Consider the following 21,277-nt stretch of genomic DNA (forward strand, 5'->3'; position numbering starts at 1 on the left):
TTACATCTCAGAAAATGTGTGAAAATAACTAACTGAAACATCTAATTAAAATTTCAGTTGTGTTTTGACATACTGTTTTCCAGATATCTTACTTAAATTATCATTATTCATTATGCCATATATATATAAAAAAAAAAATACATATAAAATATATACTCTGTACAGCATGTGTAGCACTAATTTCTGTAGGATCATATGCAATCACTCTCAGATAGCCTGATAGGCTGCATGCAGCATGCTTCAGCTCATTTGCCTGTAGCAGGCTGCATTCACTCTTACAGTAGGTTCTTTAGGGCGTAGTCTCAATAACTTATGCTCTAATCACTTTAACTATGTAGCAACAGGATTTAATAAATTAACCACTTGCCGACCGCTCACATGGAGCGTACTGCGGCAAAGTGGCTCGATTCCGTCCAGTGACGTAGACCTACGTCGCTGGACTCCTCCCCCTGTGGGCGGCACGCGTGTACCACCGAAGGCTCACTCCCGCTGTATTCAGACACAGCGGGAGTCGGGCCAGGGGAGGAGAGGCAGTGATCACCGCCGCTCTTCCCCGATCGTCGGGGATCGAGTGAGGAAATCCGCCTGCTTTGTTTACACAAGATCACAAGATCTCCTATGTGACAGACAGTCACAGATTACAGGATTCAGCATAGCTGAACCTGCGATCTGTGCCTGTGTCACACAGTCCCCCCACACACGTTAGTAAGCTTCAGGCATACATTTAACCCCTTGGTCGCCAAAAAAGTTAACCCCTTCCCTGCCAGTGTCATTATTACAGTAACAGTGCATATTTATAGCATTGATTACTGTAGTAATGTCACTGGTCCCCCCAAAAGTGTCAAAAATGTCAGTCAAGGGTCCGATCTGTCCGCCGCAATGTTGCAGTCTTGCAAAAAAAAGCGTAGATCGCCGCCATTACTCGTTAAAAAATAAACAATAGAAATGACATAAATGACATAAATCTTTCCCGTAGTTAGTAGTTGCGATAACTTTTGCGCAAACCAATCAAAATATGCTTAATGCGATTTTTTTTTTACCAAACATATGTAGCAGAACCTGCGATCTGTGCCTGTGTCACACAGTCCCCCCACACACGTTAGTAAGCTTCAGGCATACATTTAACCCCTTGGTCGCCAAAAAAGTTAACCCCTTCCCTGCCAGTGTCATTATTACAGTAACAGTGCATATTTATAGCATTGATTACTGTAGTAATGTCACTGGTCCCCCCAAAAGTGTCAAAAATGTCAGTCAAGGGTCCGATCTGTCCGCCGCAATGTTGCAGTCTTGCAAAAAAAGCGTAGATCGCCGCCATTACTCGTTAAAAAATAAACAATAGAAATGACATAAATGACATAAATCTTTCCCGTAGTTAGTAGTTGCGATAACTTTTGCGCAAACCAATCAAAATACGCTTAATGCGATTTTTTTACCAAACATATGTAGCAGAAAACAAATTGGCCTAAAATGTTAAAAAATTTTGATTTTTAAATTTTTTTGGGGGAATTTCATATAAAAAAAATTTGAAAAATATTGTTATTTTTTTCAAAATTGTCGCTCTTTTTTTGTTTATAGCGCAAAAAGTAAAAATCGCACAGGTGATAAAATACCACCAAAAGAAAGCTCTATTTGTGGGAAAATAAGGACATACATTTAATTTGGGTACAGCGTCGCATGACCGCGCAATTGTCCGTTAAAGTAATGCAGTGCCAAATCGCAAAATATGGCCTGGTCAGGAATGGGGTAAAATCTTCCAGTCTTAAAGCGGTTAAAAATACGCTCATTTAGAATTTTTTTGTCAAAGACATGTAGCTAAATACATTTTGGCATAAATATATGACAAAAATTTAATATATTGGATATTTTTTAACTGTCAAAGTAGAAAAATATTGTTATTTTTTTCAAAATTGTCGCTCTTTTTTTATTAATATCGCAAAAAATGAAAAGCGCAGAGGTGATCAAATACCACCAAAAGAAATCTCTGTTTGTGGGAAAAAAAGGACGTAAATTTAGTTTGGGTACAGCGTCGCACGACCGCGCAATTGTCAGTTAAAGTCGCACAGTGCCAAGTTGCAAAAAAGTAGCCTGAACATAAAGCAGGAAAATCCTCCGATCCTAAAGTGGATAAACTAGTGAAGAAATGTGGGAAGGAGGGTAAAAGTAAAAAAAAATACACAAAACATTTTGGTCCCACTCAAGCCCAGCTTTAGGCTAGTCACTGTTGTGCCTCTGAAAAGCGATCCACAGTTGGATTGCTTTTAAGATGCATTTGACAGGTGGTGAGGAAGTGATATGTTACACCACCACGCTGCAACCGAGTGCAATTCATGGATCATGTTAGTCAGTTGTACTACCTGCCAAAAGCAATAGGAGAGATCATTTTTGCCACCGCATGTGCACACCCTTTTCCACTGCCTTTGCAGCCTAAGGGGAGTGGTAAAAATGTTTCCTACTCATGTTACTACTGTCATTCACTGCAAGTGTAAACGAGCCCTTATGATGTCTGTGTTAAAGGGTTTTTTTTTGCATTCCCATGCAAACATATAGATATGCAAAACCTGCTTCAAGCAGGTCAAATTCAGGTTAGAAGGGGGCAACTGAATGTCAAATGCACCTGTTAAGGATTTTTTTCCAATATATTGCTGTCTGTAATCAGCTAGCCATAGATCACTATAGCAGTGATCTAACACAACAGGGCCACTGGATGAGGTTGAGACAGATCTGTTCCAGCCTCTATACTGAATAGGAGTGCCCTGATACCACTCATTATACCAGTTCTTTACCAATGTAAATAGAATGTGCAAACATCAGAAGCCCAGGAGCTAAACATGTCAGCTCCTGATCAGCTCTTAGGCTTAGTGCTGGATGTTGGCTTTCACAGACAGTGGGCAATTACAGCTTATGGCCCTGCGAGTACCTCAAAAAGTCACTGGGAGCAGGTACCATTTTAAAATATGGTTGGGGTGAATAGCCACTATCCCAATGCCATTTTAATACAGCACTGGAGACTCAAGTGGTTAAGGGGTTATTTAACTTTGACATTTCACAAAGAGACTTTCATGGTTTGTGTACATAGAAAACAGCATTTTGGAGAAAATGCACTCATATTTTGAAAAGTGGATTGTTGGATATTGATAGATTTCTAATAGACAATGAAGTTGTTAATGGATGCTGAATGTTTTATGTTTTTATGGCATCTATTTTTGTTATTTACTTACACATGTTAACGATTTTGTGTTATAGTTTTTGAACTTAGGAGAAAGTAAGTTAGTAAGTGAGTGCTATATTTATTGACTGTAGAATTTCCTAAGGTAGGTAAGCCGAGTAGGTTCTTGTAAAAAATTCTCCTTCAATCAGTCCTTTAACATTTCCCCTAAGGGTAAAGGGATAACCGCAAAAGCTTTTCTCCAGGCATTAGTACATTTCAGAGTCCCAAACCTTGGGAAGCCTGTCTCCTAACAGGTAAACCTCAAGGGCATAACCTCTATGAGAAGAAGCCTAATGGAAAGATTTATTGATTTCCTGTTCCCAAAGACTCAACTCAAATCCCACCTATCTGATCATCACCATATTGAAGGGTTGACTGCTCATCTAAAACTGTTCTAGTATTTCCCACCATTTGGTGACAGTCATCACCAGGATGAATGGTGAACCTCCCCATCAAGACCTCCCCATCAAGAACACAGAAAAGAATACAAACCTAACAAAGGTTCTAACCCTTTCATGCACCACCATAAAACTTCCGGGTATTTGGAGGTGCCGAATTCAAAGAAATGGAGACTCGGTCAGACTACGGCGGTGCAGATGGAGACCCGTTTAGATGGCGACGGTGAAGGTAGGATGCCCGGGTCTCCCAGTGGGACAGGAGACCCGGGCAAGCCGTGGAAGGCGACGGGAGGGGGGACATCCCCTCCCGATCCTTGGAATGACAGCTGAGTGGTTTCTCAGCCGTATCGGTTGTCATTACAAGACAGCCGACCGTCAGCTATGGACACCGATACATCTAGCTGCAGGCATCACCCCGGTACATGCACTTTCCCGAAATATTGGCAATATCGGTAAATCAAAAGCCGATTTCTGATATATCGGGGAAAGTCCATATCGGCCCTCGATATATCGGCTTTGCCGATAATCAGTCGATCCCTACTGCCAACCCTCAAAAAATAAAAAACACTCTACTCCTGGCACTTGATTCCTGCTGACTGACAGCTCAGTTTCCCCTTGCCGCTAAATAAACTAAGGCATAGGATCACCCAGTGACATTACTGGGTGGCTCCCTTTTGCAACATTGTCGACCCAGCATGCCCTGGTCGATGATATCACAAGGGGCAGGGTTGTGGGGAAGAGGCCCTTGTCCTCATCAAAATGGGTAGGGAATTTGGGGGAACATCAATTTTTTGTTTTTGGTGTGGGGCCCCCTTCAAAATCTATACCAGACCAAAGAAGGGGGCCCACATTGTTTTTTTTTTTTGTAATTTTTAATTTTTTTATGCTGACTCTTCTTTTGTTTATTTTCTGCTGTCATTGGGGAACATGGCAAGTACCAGCTCCCTAACAACCAGCTATTCCCTGGTTGTTAAATACGCAGTCGGGTGCCAGTGTTAAAATGCTGCAAGTTCTTACTACTAAAATATCACATAATTTCATGGAATTGATGCAAGTAGTATTTTAGTATTGCATTTTAGTGAATTGCAAAAAATATTTTGAAAAATTCTGAGCTATTTAAGTCCCCCTAAAATTCTGAGCTATTTAAGTCCCCCTAAAATGTGAATTGAGCCCACTGTCTTGCAAAATGATGTAAAAGCATAAAGAAAGCAGAATACAGTCAATCTGACATCTTGTTTGCACTGATCACACACACCCCATGTTCTACATCTTTCACATACAATTTGAAATCCAGCAACTTCCAAAAGGACATAGGTGCTTTAAAATGCAAACCTTAAATCAAGGAATCTCAGAATTATAAAAGCAAGTAATAAGAAATAAAAAAAAAACCTGAAAGAGTGACCTTTGAAATATTAAAGAATAGTGCAATTATTCATGTTATTAATATCAAGCAGTCAGGCTGAGCAGTTCCAGAACAAAATGTAGCGTAAATTAGATTTTGTACTTTAGTTACACTGGAACATACTGTACATTCATTTACACATTTAGTGCAGTTGTATAGCATTTCATAAAATGACATCACTTTATTTACCACATAAATTATTGTATTTTGTATTCTAAAAAAATGTTTATTATAAACTTAAAGTGATTAGATGATTTAGTGAGTGGAAGAGTATGAGCCCTAAACAAAGTCACCATTTAAATCAAATGTGTCTCTTATTCCAACCACATGAAAAGATTGTTGGCAACAGTAAATAATTTTAACTGATGCAGTTACTGTTTCCCATGTTTATGCATACCTCCTTTGGCTATTGAATCTAAAGAATAACAGTATTTAGCCATTCTACATTTTTTTCTGCCAACTGGTCATGATTTACTTGGGAATTGGGTCTCCTCCTACTCTCCCCTTTCCTCCTTCATAACTTCATAAGATTTATGACTCAAGAAATGTATTATCATTCTATAATAAAAATCATAAAATTAAATACAGAAGTATTCTTGTCCAGCATCCCTCATTAAAATATATAATTCACATAATGTAAACAAACAAAATGTAAACAAGCAAAAACATACATACAATAACTATACTCCCCCCCCCCAACCTAAAACAGCTTAGATTCCCCCAAATTAAGTCAAGAGCCATAACTTCCCTAGGGAACAAAATATTATGAAGCCTGGCGGTACAGGAGGCAAACAATTCAAAGGATTTTTCTAATCGAATCAATATAACCGCCTAGAATGATTGTGAGAATGCGCGGTGCTTGATGACATCATGACGCATGAAGCGTGATGACATCATCCATCACCGCCATTTTGAGAGAAGAGGATGTAAACAGGAGAGAACAATGCCAGGAGATGTAATTGTACAAAGTAGATACTAGATGTCTCCATATATAATATTTCTGTAAATTACAAAGAGAATAATAAACAATAAAAAAATATAAAAATATATGAAAAATGTCTGAAAAATTTATGAAAAAAATAACAAAAAAAAATAATAATAAGGCAAATACAATTGCTACACAAGTCATATTGCAATTGAATGTTAATAAAAATTACCTTTCCTTTTCAATCTGCAACTCTGTAGTTTTTTGTAAATTGCAATGCAGATGGTGTACAGGAGGCACCCCAGAAATGTAATTTCCTACTTGTGCGATTGGCTTACTGATTTTCCCTGCAGCATTTTTGGTGAAGTACTTCCAAAGGGAAATCACATCTAAAGTAATGCAGACCCTGCCAATTTTTGTATTAGGACCCTGTAAGTGCAGCATCTGATTGATAACTATAACATTAGTCCCATTCTCATCCACTTATTGCCACAAACAAACAGCTATTTCTTCAGAGTAACAAAAGGTAGGAATCTGCAACACAGTTTGATAAAAACCTTGCAATGTACATAGATCACCCATAAGGGAATGCTTTTTTTCTCAACAAAAGTGGAGTGATGTCTACATTTCAGAGCAATACAATGACACTATTCATGCCTATCTAAATTATTTTAATACATAATGCTCTGTACAGATTCCATATGTCACCAATGACCTAATGTTAATTATTTTAAAGTAACTTTACATTTTTAGGTAGAATCAAAGCTTCTTTGGTTAAGTTTTATTGTCTCCTACCCAGTATTCTATATAGAAAGAATGTAATTGTAAGGTAGAACTGTGACCATGGTATGCACTGTCTTAGCCCCGGTTCACATGTATGCTGGTCTCTGCGTGCCATGGGTGCATGGGCATGGTAGCCCATTCATTTGAATGGGTTGCTGTGATTGCATTTTCTGCAAGGAAAATGTTACTGCACTATTCTTAAAATGCAGCTGCATGGAAATCACATGGTATAAAAAAATCTGTAAGCGCTAAACCGCACTGCATTTATCAGTGCATGGAGTTGTCATTATTAGTTAATGGCACCCATGCACATTTTCTGTGCAGCACCGTTTTTTGTGTGCGCTTTAAATTCACTCCCACGCCCTCATATCCAGGTATTTGAATGTAGCCTAAATCTACATATTCTTAGCAAACAGTAAATAGGCTTTAAAACAACCCCCCACATATCTTTGTAACTGCAATCACAGTGGAGTAATTGATCATCACATTTTGCAGCTAAAAGTGCTTTCCAATACACTTTAACAGCTCAGTACACCCTTCTAATCCCTCTTAAAAGTGACTTGGCTGCCTGCCTTCCTTCTATTCTCTAATGTAAGAACAGAAATGGGCATGTCACAGGGTTGATCTTGACACTAATGGTCTTTTGCCAGTCCCTATAAAATACTTTCCTTGCTACAAGGCCATTAAAATGTCACTACCTCATCGCCATGTCACTAGCAAGTGAGATTTGACAGTCCTTGGGGACAGAGAGGGGGTGATTCCACAGAGGTAAGTAGAGGGCTCTCCCTTGTGACTCTACTGCTGCCAATATGTCATCAACAGCATAGTTGCCAATCTAACATTAGCCAAACAAGGATTGGAGCACAGTAAGACCTGACTTGCATGATTTCACTGCATTATTTCACTGTTTCCCTTATCAACTTTAAAGATGAATTGCTCCAAAGTGCCTGCAGCTCATGAGTTAGTGAGGGTTTTTTTTTTTATATAAAGCGTGTTTACTTTTTGTTAGGCATAGTATTTATTTTACTGGCCATAACTTGGCAACAGTTCTGCTTTAGGCTAGGTTCACACTACTGCAGCTGCAATTTGGTCTTATTTTCAGTGTAATTATGCAGTGCAACTTGGTTGTGTTTTAACATGTTTCTGATGTGATTTTAATAAGTTTCTTCTGAAGTTTTAATGCCTCTGCATTTATGCTTTGGCAAGCACTGAAATTGTATCAAAATGCATCAAAAACACGTCAGATTGCACGTAGAGGCGTTTTTTTGATCCTTCCATTGATGTCTGTGTTGTCAAAATCACACTGGAATTGCACCAAAATGGTACAGTTTGTACCCTTTTCCAAAATCACTCCATGCTGTGTTGCATTGATATGAATGTGAAATTATCATTGGCATGCGATTCTGTGTAAATGTTTTTATACACAGGTGGCAATATGAAGGAAACCAAGAAATAAAAATCACAAAGTCAGGTCAGGTCATTTTCTTTATTTAACCTCATGAGGCATGTCAGGTTGTCTTAGAAGTACGTAGATAAAAATTGGATCAGTCAACTTATTTTCAGATTCCTTGACATAACCAAGAAAGCATGATGCTATAGTAACACAGGTCATGTACGTCTGTGGCTGTCAAATTCTATAACAAATGTGAGTACAAGTAGGAATTTTATTCAGTTATTCTTTGAATACATTGAGTCATGGGTACATGCTGTTCAAATTTACCGGAGCTAAGAAATAGAGCTGTTTTTATGCATAGAGTTATGTTACAAGTGTTTTACTACTTTTCAAAGATGAAAGCATGCTAAAGAAGACGTTCTATGTTTTATGGAAGATCTGCTTTAAGTTAAATGCAAGGTAATGATGAATTGGAAAAACATGTTTTTTCCCCTCCCCATATTAAACTAGTAAGGAGGTCCTTTGAATCTGTTTAGAACTTTGGGTCACCACCATATCACCAATTCTGTGATTAAATGTCAATTGGCAGTAAGACTTCTTATTATCGATTGATTACATGAATGACAGTAGGACAGGACACATGTTCTGTCTGCATTCATAGAATGCAAATTTTTTAGAAAAGCCCCCACTTTACTTTTTTCATGGTTCAACTTTAATAATTCACTTATTACATTTTTTTAAATTGCTATATTGCAGCGGTTAGGGAATTTCATATGTACAATTTAAAACAGCATTTACGTGAAACCATAAAGTTCTATTCAGAGGTAAAATATTACCCCCAAAATTTCACAACTATTTACACAAAGTAAAAACAAGCCTTTGTTGATAATTAAAGTAACATTTATTAACACAACAAAAAAGAATATTCTTTTTTTTTTTTTCTTTCTCGTGTAAAAGTCGTAGAATATACCTGTAGAGCCTTTATAAATATATACTCATATATGATGTTCTTGCCTTGCAGGCTGCAGAATGGCTGTGCTTAAACTGTCAGACACAAAGAGCACTCTCAGGACAACTTGGGGACATGGACAAAGTGCCTCCTCTTTTAGGACTGTCTCCAAAATCTTCACCAAAGCATTCTGTTTCTCCTGAACAAGCACAGAAACCTCCACTACCAAACCTGAAAACACAGGATAAACCAACTGATCAAGTCATAACAAAAGAAATGACAAAAACCTCAGATGAAAAAGTTACTAAAGGACAAATGGATAAAGCGGGTCAAGTAGAAATTAGAGATACGAAGACTACAGTTAGCCCCCCTTTATTAGGCAAAGAAACAGAAGTTCCAGTGGTTTCTAAAGTTGCTGAGGTGCTATCGCTTAAAGACAGTCAAAAAGATGCTTCCCAAGACATTCCAGTGCCAAAAGAGCCAATAGAAAAGCATTTGCAGCAGAAAGACAAAATCATTCAAAAGAAGGATTTAATGATTGACCTTTCAACAACTTTGAAAAAAATTGAGGATGGAGTATCATCAGATCAGAAAACAAATCCTGAAGCAATCAAGCTCACAGAGCTGGATACAAGAAAAGAAAAGACTGTAAGTAATAATAAAAGTAAACTAATAATCTGTGAACCAATGATATGCTATACCCATCTGACTATACTTTTGAAAGGTACTAGTACTACACTGTGGATTAATTATATTAAAATTGTATAATATGTATGTCTTATATTGCTGGAAAAACAAAGACAGTGGCCTAGGGATAGGGTCTCCATACATTACAGAGGAGACAAGATAGGATTCCTCCAGGACCTATATCATAACACACAAAGTCAAAGACATAGCACAACTCTTACTTTTGTCTGCAATGACTAACCAAAAAAACTATGTTGCTTTTGGTTTTGGATTTGATAGGGTTCTGAAGAGCAAGGCAGGCCATGCACAGTTGGAATCTTGGCCAGTTCAGCAGGAACTGGCCAAAATAAAACTGTGTATGGGCAGGCTGAATGTACCAAGTTGATCTATCGATCAAATTGAGTACAACCAGCATGCTGTGATGGGTTTTACCTGCGATTATTGCTAGCGGTTGCTATGGCTATAGCAATAATCACTGTCTTCTCCCGGCAGGGGCGGCTTTCCCCCCCACCGGGAGAACACAATGGCCCATCAGGAGGGATTCCCCCATCAACCCATGGTTGCAGGAAAGAAATTTGCTCCATTTATGGCCAGTCTAAGGTAACAGCTAATGACAGACCAATCAGTGAATTGCAAATTATTATTCATCTAAAAATGTGGATTTGTCCAATCTGTACAGTATCATGCATTTGATGAATTATGATTCTCTGGACTCCTGAATGTATTTTGTGCCACTCCACAGACTAGGTAGATCTGCGTGAAAATATTTAGAAATATGTTAGTAGTTTTTTCTACTTCACTAGTACCAGTGGTTTTGCCTATTCACACATAAATTGTATTGTTATCCCTGTTTTATTTTTAAATAAGATCATGATTTATCCAGTGTGTAATAGGTAAATACAATAATATACCAGTGAAGGGTATATGATAAAAGAACAACAAAATGTTTATTACATGTGCAGACCAAATTTAACACTGAGGAAGATCAGTCCAGTAAAAAATCCCCAATTTTGAACATCTCAATGTGAGGGCTTTAAGATTCAAATTATGGCCCGTCACCCTGCAGGACCAGTGTTGGTCTGACACTGTTGATAAAAGGAGATGTAGTACAAAGAGCTGAAAGTTATATGCAAATCTTTAAAGCGATTGAAACAATCACCTTGTAAAACAACCCATTCTGTTTTAAAATATAAATGAAATGCAAAACATGTGTGTATAAATATAAAAAGGCATTATACAAATTATATTTTTTATAAATGATCACATTTCCTCTGTTCTCGGCTGCATAAAGAGCTAACTTAATGTGGTCAGTTTTGAATAGGAAACAGGGTGACTGGCAGGGATTTCACAAAAAGGAAGCAATACAAACAGAATAGAATACTTTTTTTTAAACAAGTACATAGTACAGCAGGCACATATCAGGAATATGAAATGTTGGGTTTCCATATTCTTTAAAACTGAACTCCAGGAGAATAGAAATCATGCCCTGCAGTGGTTTCTGTCTAGGTGATGGTAGGGACACTTTTATTTACCTAATCCGCCACTCAGCAAACAATGCTCCTCCTACGCTCTGGCAGCGGACTGTCCCTCTGAATCCTCACTTCAACTGCAGGACTGTGTTCTCTGCATCTGTCATGATGACATCAGAGGACCTTAGACCTCCAGAGCACAGGGGAGAAGAGGCTGCATGGACCGGTCTGTCAGTGCAGGGGAACCTGAGGGATCAGCTAAATAAAACTGCTGTACCCGGTCCCCTAGGCATAAATGAGCAGTTAAAATATATCTGTGGTCAAAATTTAAAATCATATATTGATTTCCACATTGTATTTAAATTATTTCTAGCCTACTCTTACTAATCTGAATGATCTTGAAGTTTATAAACTTGTTTTGTAAAGATCCCCACTCATGTACTTCCTTGAATTCTGTGACACATATTTACTATACCCTGTGAGTAGGCACTGCCTTGTCACACATTTCACAAAGCCTGCCTTCTAAACTACAAAAGTGATGAGAGGAGGAGTTTCAGGAGGTGGCGTTAGTACGGGAATCACTTCTTGCAGGCAACAAGGTGCGCTATAAGTGGTTCCTAGGTGACAGCAAAATAGGTCCTGAGCCTATTCTGCTATATATGAAAATATACATACAGGCGTTTACCAATTCTTTCACACAGCAGGGCAATTCTAAGCAGGAACAGTGAAAGAGACAAAGTAACATATTTACTGCAAACTTTCAGCTTAAAGTGATTGTAAAGGCAGGAGTTTTTTCTATCTTAATGCATTCTATGCAACAAGATAAAAAGCCTTCTGTGTGCAGCAGCCCCCCTCAACCCCCCTAATACTTACCTGAGCCCATCTCTATCCAGCGATGTCCATGAGTGCCTCGGCCATCCGGGACTCTCCTTTATGATTGGCTGAGACACAGAAGCGGCACCATTTTTTCCCACTGCTTTCAATCAAACTCAGTTAGCCAATCAGGAGAGAGAGGAGCAGTAGCGGACAGCGGATCCTTGTCTGAATGGATACACAGAGCTGCAGCTTGGCTCGGGTGCTCCCATAGCAAGCTGCTTGCTGAGGGAGCACTGAACAGGAGGGAGGGGCCAGGCGCTCCAGCCAGGGACCCCAGAAGAGGAGTATCTGGACTGGTCTGTACCACTACGCAGGGCAGGAAAGTATAACATGTTTGGCAATTTAATAGAAAAAAAAATACAGTTTAAGTCATCTATTTCTCCCTTAGCTGCACCGAAGTAGCACTGCCATAAAATGAATCCTGACCCTGAAAACTTTTTTAATCATGCATATGTTATAAGTCTTTTTATCATCTTCAGTGATAAATTGGTCTCAGGCTTGTGTAAATCAGACGCAGTTGGCTGCCCAGAACTACATGTGCACAGGCCACAAATATGCTGTAAACCTGTTGCAAAGATTTGGCTAATCAATACGCAGCCTGATTTGCATCTAGTAGTATCACTAATTTAGTTGATTAATGCCCCGCACAGAGTATGTATAAAATATAGTTTTAGCATTGCTAGAGTGGCAAAGGAGGTTACTATCTGGTTGCTTTACTCACATTATGGTCACCTAAGCCTTATTTAACACATTAGCTTTACTAATTTGGTTTACAGGAATTGGCAGTTGGTACATCCTCATCCTTGTTGGTAGTTTTAATATCTTAAAGTCAAAAAGGAAATATCTAAAAACGTCAGCGTTTTTTTCCCTTATACACTATATTGTCAAAAGCCAGGCGTCAATGGGACGCCTGGCTTTACACACATATGAACTTTAATGGCATCCCAGTCTTAGTCTGTAGGGTTCAATATTGAGTTGGCCCACCCTTTACAGCTATAACAGCTTCAACTCTTCTAAGAAAGCCGTTCATAAGGTTTAGGAGTGTGTCTATGGAAATTTTTGACCGTTCTTCCCCATCATTCATCCCAAAGGCGTTCTATCGGGATGAGGTCAGGACTTTGTGCAGGCCATTCAAGTTCTTCTACCCTAAACTCGTTTATCCATGTCTTTATGACCCGTGCTTTGTGCACTTGTCCAAAGCATTTGGTGGAGGGGGGATTATGGTGTGCGGTTGTTTTTCAGGGGTTGGGCTTGGCCCCTTAGTTCCACTGAATGGAACTCTTAAGGCATCAGCATACCAAAACATTTTGGGCAATTTCATGCTCCCAAATTTGTGGGAACAGTTTGGGGATGGCCCATTCCTGTTCCAACATGACTGCGCACCAGTGCACAAACCAAGGTCCATAAAGACTTGAATGAGCGAGTTTGGAGTGGAAGAACTTGACTGGCCTGTCCTGACCTCAACCTTATAGAACACCTTTGGGGGAAATTAAAGTGGAGACTGTGAGCCAGGCCTTCTCATCCAACATCAGTGCCTAACCTCACAAATTGTATTATTATATCTTCCATTCATTTTCCTTTCCTTGGAAATAGAAAAAAAATGTAAGGAACAAAATTATCAAGTAAGAACAAATTGACTTGAGTTTTACTTTTTAACAGAAATTAACCCACATTGTGACCTTTCTGTGCTGTCCTTAAAATGAATACATTGATCTCTAGGTCAATCCTATATATGTTTTTTACACAATTTTAATTTAATAAAACCTATATTCCAGACATGTGGCTAATAACCCATTTGGCTGGAGAAATATCAGTGTGGGGCCCTGAGCCGTGCTAATACTAGTTGATATACATCTTATCAATGGCTTTAAAGGGTTCCAAAACAGAAGCTTTGTGCTGAAAAAGAGATCCATGGGGTTGTTAAACTGTTCACCCAGTACATTTAAAAGTAAAAAAAAACACCCATAATTATTACAAAAATATAATAGAATGTGTTGTATAAGAGAATAAAAATAATCCAAACAGGCCTTGCAACTATTTTGTTCTATCCCATACCAGGTGTCTTTTGTTTAAAAAAAAATGTCAAATGTCAAAGTTCAACATTTGATGAGCAAAGCTCCATAAGCTTCCTATGCTAGAATGATGAAATCTTACTGAAATCAATAGTATATACTATACTATAGTGTTCTGGGAGATTATTAAGGTCCAGGTCCCACATTGTCATCTATCATTTAAAACTGCATTGTGTAATGGAAATTGGAAGATATGGATAGAGTGGTCCAGGTTATTCCATGAATATCATTGCAATTTGGTTATTTTGTAACTAAAACCCTCTTAAAGCATCCACCTGGGCATAAATGCTGATGCATGAAAAAGGACCCACACGCATGTGTTTCTCTAGCCATGTGGATAACACCCTGCATGAATGAATATAAGGCTCTCTGATATTGTTTCTACGTATGACCCTCTTTTTTTATATATTTCTGTTTTAAGAATATTATAGAAAAATCCTGATATATTGGAAAAGAAAAATAAAAAGCAATTGGATTGGCAGCTGCAAACACAGGTCTAGGGACTGGGTCAGATGAATTGTACATTTTTAAGTTTAATCATCTTTGGTAATGAAGTTACCTGACAATGCCACAGTGTTCTTGCAAGTCAATGAGGGATTTTTTTCCCTAACATTTAGAAGCTAATATAGTAGCAATTATGTTGCACAATTTGGTAGCATTATCAGTCTTCTGATCCAATTACCACCAATTTCATCTGAAATTTGGGGCCTAATTAACAAAGGATCTAAAATCCTGGTTGCCTTTTTACATCTTAATCCCTAAAATAGACTACTGACTAGAGATGGAGGGGTTCATTTACTAAAGGAATAGAAGGGGTTCACTTCGCAAAGCAAACATGTGCTACTCCTTTAGTAAATTCTCCCCAATGTGTAGAATTTTCTGAAACAGTTTTTCCTTGACTCTTCAAGAAAAAGCATTGTCACTACAAGGGCAAAGTAATGTTACTGTTTAACCCTTCTTTACCTTGTCATAATGTTATTGAGCCACCCCTTTAAAATAAGACATTTTATGTATTGGTCAAGGTCTTATCTCTGCAGTTATGATAAAAGCCACTTAATTTTGGGAAATAGGAACCCAACTATTTGTTTTCACTGTTTCAGATATGAAAGGAAGAAAAGAAGTTCCCCACAGGGTGGGATTATAACGACCTACAGGTACAAGTCAAATAGATTTAAGGTGAAGTATTAAAAATGTTTATTTTTTATTAAATACTCATTAAAATATCAAAAAACATAATGATGTGATGGCAAAATGACATAAAGAAATTGGTATTAAATTGATTGTAGACACAACAAACTGGCAAAAGGCATATATAAAACATGCATGGCTTGATATGAGATACAGTGGCTCACAAGTGAGTATATGCAATACAAGGCAAAACCCAATGAGTTTCGGAATGATATTCCTTCTTCAGGGGAGTCAGATGTCTTGTAATCACATTATCAAAGCCATTGAAAAATCTAACAATCAAGATTTTAAAAGCAGAGGACCGGATGATTGGCAGCAGCGAAGAGAAGGTAAACAAGGGAAGGCAGTCCAAGAGTTCCCGCTGCAAAACAGTCTCCCCAACAAGATCCGAGACCCCAAAGCAAAGCCAGAATTAGGGGGTACAACCAGATTGGATTAGAGACTCTATCTCAGCCACATTAAAAGTCCAGCTATGTGTCAGCAAGCACACATCTGGTGGGATACTCATCTGTTTGCAGGACATGGCTCGGACAACAATGTGTGCTTGCTGACACATAGCTGGACTTTTCATGTGGCTGATATAGAGTCTCTAATCCAATCTGGTTGTATCCCCCATTTGCTGGCTTTGCTTGATTATCTTGATTATTAGATTTTTCATTGGCTTTGATAATGTAATACAAGACATTAGATTCCCCTGAAGAAGGAATATCATTCCGAAACGCGCTGGGTTTTGCCTTGTATTGCATATACTCACTTGTGAGTCACTGTATCTCATTTCAAGCCATGCATGTTTTATATATGCCTTTTGCCAGTTTGTTGTGTCTACAATCAATTTAATACCAATTTCTTTATGTCATTGTGCCATCACACCATGTTTTTTGATATTTTAATGAGTATTTAATAAAAAAATAAAAATTTTTAATGCTTCACCTTACATCTATATGACTTGTACCTGTAGGTCGTTATAGTCTCACCCTGTGGGTAACTTCTTTTCTTCCTTTCTCGTTTACTAGGGATGATACCTACTGTATAATCCAAACCTATATTCCCCCATTGCCCTCCTTTTTGTATACTGTTTCAAACATGATCAGGTGTTAAATTTCTTAAGTTTAAAATATTATGTAAGATCAAACTATATAAGTGCTGGCCTTAAAACGACTATTATGATATAACTTTACCCTCATCATTATTGTCTTGAAATGTCACAGTAGTTTTTTTCCTGTGTGTACATCATGCACAATTTTATATTCACAGTATCTTTTGTGACATCTATGAAACCAAAACCCACATTTCATATAAATGCATGTTTTATATCATATGCTGGTTCACATACAAATGTATCTGTTGTCATAAATGGTATCAGTCTTTTAGTGTCCTCCTTTAACATTTTACTGTTGTCTATGCATCTGTCGTGAACAACTTATACATTTTACTACAGTATATTTATATACATGCTAGAACATTTTCTCTTTTTTCGTGATATATTTAGAAGAATGTAAAATGTAAATGGGTCTGAATAGGCAAGCATTCATGTCATACCAGTAAACAGTTAATGCCCATGCATTTTGTGACAGTTTGTATGTATGAAACTGACATAGCACTGACTCATTATTCCAACATTTATTAAGTCTGGTCCACGGAATGGGGGCCACATCTATTTCTGTGTCCCACCTACTCCCCTGCTTTGCTTTTGATCTGCAACAATTTTGTGTCATCTATGTAAATACTTGTACCTATTTTCCTTTAGACTAGGTGCACACCTAGACTTGAGTTAAGTGTTTTGGAGCATTTTTCTGTATATTTTAGTATGCACATTTCTGATGTTTTCAGACATGCATGTTTTGTTGTGGCCAATAGAAAGCTAGTTACTAGGTGAAGAAAAGCAGGTGTTACATGTATTTTCAGGCATTTTTCAGGTACTCCCACAGAGTGTCGCAACCAAAAATGTGACTCAAGAAAGCTTTGGCTTTAAGCTTTGGGCAACGAGCTTCAAGTGACAAAACCCTTGGTTGTGAATGGGCACCAGTGAATAAAATAGATATATTGATGTTAAGCACTTAAGAGCTTTAGGAAATGCGCTTAAAATCACTCAGATATAAACTGGACAAAATAGAATAAAAAGTAGATGTAAAAAAAAAATAAAAAATGTTCAACTTTGGACTAGCAGAGTATTTTTATTTTATGCTATACCCATTTTAAACTTCTATATTTATATATTATAGCTAATAGCCATAATATTCCATAATAAGCAAATACTAATTATAACATTGTTGTAGCCAGAAAATGATTATTCAAAAATGCAAAAAATTACATAACAATGCTTAATGTGAAACACCTTGCTAACCAGTGTATAATAAAATGGAATTATTCATGGTGGAAAATATAGCAAGCTCTTCTTCTGAGCAAAAATAATATAGCTTAATAAAAAATGACATTGGCGCTTTTCCTTACTGTTAAACATAACTGCTTAGACCATATAAATACAATTTAAAGCATATCACCAGTTCTTGTTGAAATGATAAGTTCAGTCATTGCTATTATGGGAGAAAAACACATGCACAATTTATGGGGATCCAACAAAAATTACATTGAGAGTTCTCAGTGGTCCAGTAAGCAATATACAAGGGAAAACTGTAACAGAATAATTTCAAATATGTCATTCTCTCTGGAAAATTCCTGGGTTACCAATACACAAAGCCTACTTTATATAACCCTAGTTTTGTACAATCTTATACCAATGGATGTAGTAATGATACTGGCGTAATTATGCTGCTGCATATTTCAGAGTGTTTTGGAGGTCTTCACATATGGTAAAGGGCCAAATAGTACAGGGCATCGCTATATCTGCAGACATTTACTGGTTCCTAATATAAAAACAAATATCGTTTTTCAAAGGTGTCTTATGATGAAATTACATATTCAATGATTTTGAAATAAACTTTACAAGTCGTACAAATACCATTGCTTTTGAAAAGTCATGGTAAAGTGAATTTGTCATGTGAAGAACACATGGGTTTTGAAAAGTAAAGTCAGAAGTCACGATCTACATACTCATTTTAAGTCAGTGACTCAATATACTAAAGCAAGAGGATCAGCTTATAGGCAGCCAGAAGGAGAGGTCAACAATGCCTTTCTCTCTCTAAAAGTGAGGGAAAATGGCTTCTTCATAAGCAAAGCAGAATGTAAGTGCGACAAGATGTTGGAAAGGCACTGATCTCTTCTTATGTATTCAAAGTATGAAGTGCTCTTTAGATTGCTGTGCAAATGATGTGGCAATATGTATTACCAACTACATAAGACAGATACAAATTACCTGTTTTTCATTCTATAAGTTAATGGTAAAATAGATAGTTATACCCATGTTTAAAATCAATTTTAGACAAAAAAGCAACACCCTTTATTTGCCAGTTTATTAAAAAGCATTAAAGTATAATCCAGGGATCTTATGCTTTTATTTGTGGTGGTCCCCTTCTTTTAAAAGGTTTGAGAGAGCAAAGTACTTAACATCTTTACAGTGAAGGCTTGAGCATAAAGTTATATAATTAGGATGTATTGTATTATTTACTTAATAGAATCCTAGTTGCCACATTACCTTCTCGAATCAGATCATCCATCCATTGGTTTCACTGAAAACAATTTGTGGCAACCCTGGATGTACCTACTTGGAGATAGGGAGCACAGATTGGTATCAACTTTGTGGTAAGACTACTATGGAAATACCAAATCATATACATGAAAATGATGATCTAGGTATATCAGGGCGAGGATTTCTGGGTCTTTTTTTAAAAAATTCTGTTAAGAAAATGTTAAATTGTAAAATGTTTAAAGTAACAAGCTGGCATCTTAAAATAATAAATAAATAAATCTTACAAGAAAAGTAAAGTAGAAAAATCTGTTTTAGTTGTCAGTGTGTCAACACGTCTACACTTGAATTAAATTGTGAGAGTAGGTCACCAGTGGACTAAAAGTTTATTCCCTGATCTCTGTTTATTGTCTGAAAGCTTGCAAACCTTAAAAAAACAATAAGGGACCATCTTCCTGACACATATGAAATATTAATGCATATTTATGAGAATGATTCAACCTACCTTCAAGATATAATGACGTTAACAGACAAATTTTAAATCTGTTGTTATGTTGAGTCATTGAACATGATTCAGCATGATATGAGAACACCATTAGAAGCAGTTTGATAATGGCTCTGTACATAAATAATAAACTCTGGCTTGCATTAGGTTTCTCATCCAGGAACGTTAGCATAACTAAAATTGAATTATTATTAGGATTGACTCAATCCATTCCTTATATGAATGGTTTGAGGACATCAAACATAGGGAGAGTATTACATTTCTGAGCTGACATAGAGGGACACCCCTAAATATGCAGACAATAGAAGAACAAGAACAAGAATCAATGCGCAAAAAGGATTTGTTAAAACTTTAAGCACTTTTACAACTACTTTTCCTCTAAATTTGCCTTTCAAAATAACTAATGCAACCATAGGTTGGAGGGACAGTTTAGTGTAGTATACCAATTTTGGTAATTACATTTTACATAATTTACAGAAATATATACATCAGACAAAAAAGATGGAGAGCTGAGGAGGAAAGAGTTACAGTCCCACCAATTGTCCAAATAAAGGACAGTTGGTGGGTTTGGATTAAAGAGCCCTTTAAAATGATACTATGAAAGAAATCATTCACAGTTATGTCTCTGCTTGGAATTTACAGTATAGTTAAATATAGTCACTCAGATCTAAAATGATCTAATGGAGTCATTTGAGCTTTTAGTGTTCTACGGGAAACAAAAGTAACTTGATCTGGTTTTGGGAGCCATATGATCAATTCAAATGATGTCTTATTATAACTGAATGGAATTTTTACATACTTCCTTGAATTTACGATACTCCAAGAAATAAGTGTTTATATTTTCTTCATAAAAGAAATGTAATGATGTTAACCACTAGAGTACCAGCCTGTATACCAGTATCGTATATATTCATTCTATATATCAATTTTTCAGTTTCAGCACTGTGATAGTTTGACAGACAATTACTGCAACAGGGTACCTAAATGAATTTTATATTATTTTGTGAGACAGATAGAGCTTTATTTTGGTGGTATTTGATAACCACTGGGTTATAGGTAAACAAACAAAGACCAAAATGTAGGATAAAGCACTGTTTACCTTACTCTCTGTTATACTGCTGAACAAATAAAAATGCCAGTACAGTCCGAATTCTCCCGACATGACCCCTTATTAGAAAACAGACACCCTAAGATAATTTTTTGGAAACAAATAAACATGCTGATATTGAGGATGTTAAAACATGTAGCAAGGAAGAAGGGGAGGTGAAAGGGTTAAAATAATTACCCCACTATCCTACCTTCCTCTCTGAATCTGCTAGTTTTTTTTTTTTTTTTTTTTACAAAATGCCAGTAAGGAAGTGATTAATAGGTTAATGGAATTCTAGCAATAGGGTTACTCAATAATACATTCAAAACCAGCTTGAAGAAAAAGTTTAATAATACTTGTCCCTCTTCTGGTGACTCCACTCTTTGCTGTCTTCTGCCAAAGATTCATTAGCATGTGACTCTTCTGGCTGTCTCCTCACTGCATGCTGTGGTCCAGACATCAACCACTATGCCACTACTGTGTCCTTAACCACTTAAGCCCCGGAGGATTTTCCTGCTAAACGACCAGGGGGTATTTTGCGATTCGGCACTGCGTGACTTTAACGGACAATTGCGCGGTCGTGCGACGCTGTACCTAAACAAATTTGACGTCCTTTTTTTCCCACAAACAGAGCTTTCTTTTGGTGGTATTTGATCACCCATGCGCTTTTTACTTTTTGCGCTATAAACAAAAAAAGACCGTACATTTTGCAAAAATAACAATATTTTTCACATTTTTTTATATGAAATTCA

General features: G+C 37.2%; 1 protein-coding gene across 1 annotated transcript in view; it reads left to right on the forward strand.

Annotated features, from left to right (window-relative positions):
* PCLO (piccolo presynaptic cytomatrix protein) overlaps positions 1-21,277 on the forward strand; it is a 307,080-nt gene that overhangs the window by 152,779 nt on the left and 133,024 nt on the right. Inside the window, exon 2 of the mRNA XM_082257080.1 lies at positions 9,131-9,706. Coding sequence (XP_082113206.1) covers positions 9,131-9,706 — 576 coding nt within the window. The remainder of the gene's footprint in view (positions 1-9,130; positions 9,707-21,277) is intronic.

Source organism: Pelophylax lessonae (genome assembly GCF_965119305.1).
Source record: "Pelophylax lessonae genome assembly, chromosome: 4".
NCBI lineage: Eukaryota > Metazoa > Chordata > Amphibia > Anura > Ranidae > Pelophylax > Pelophylax lessonae.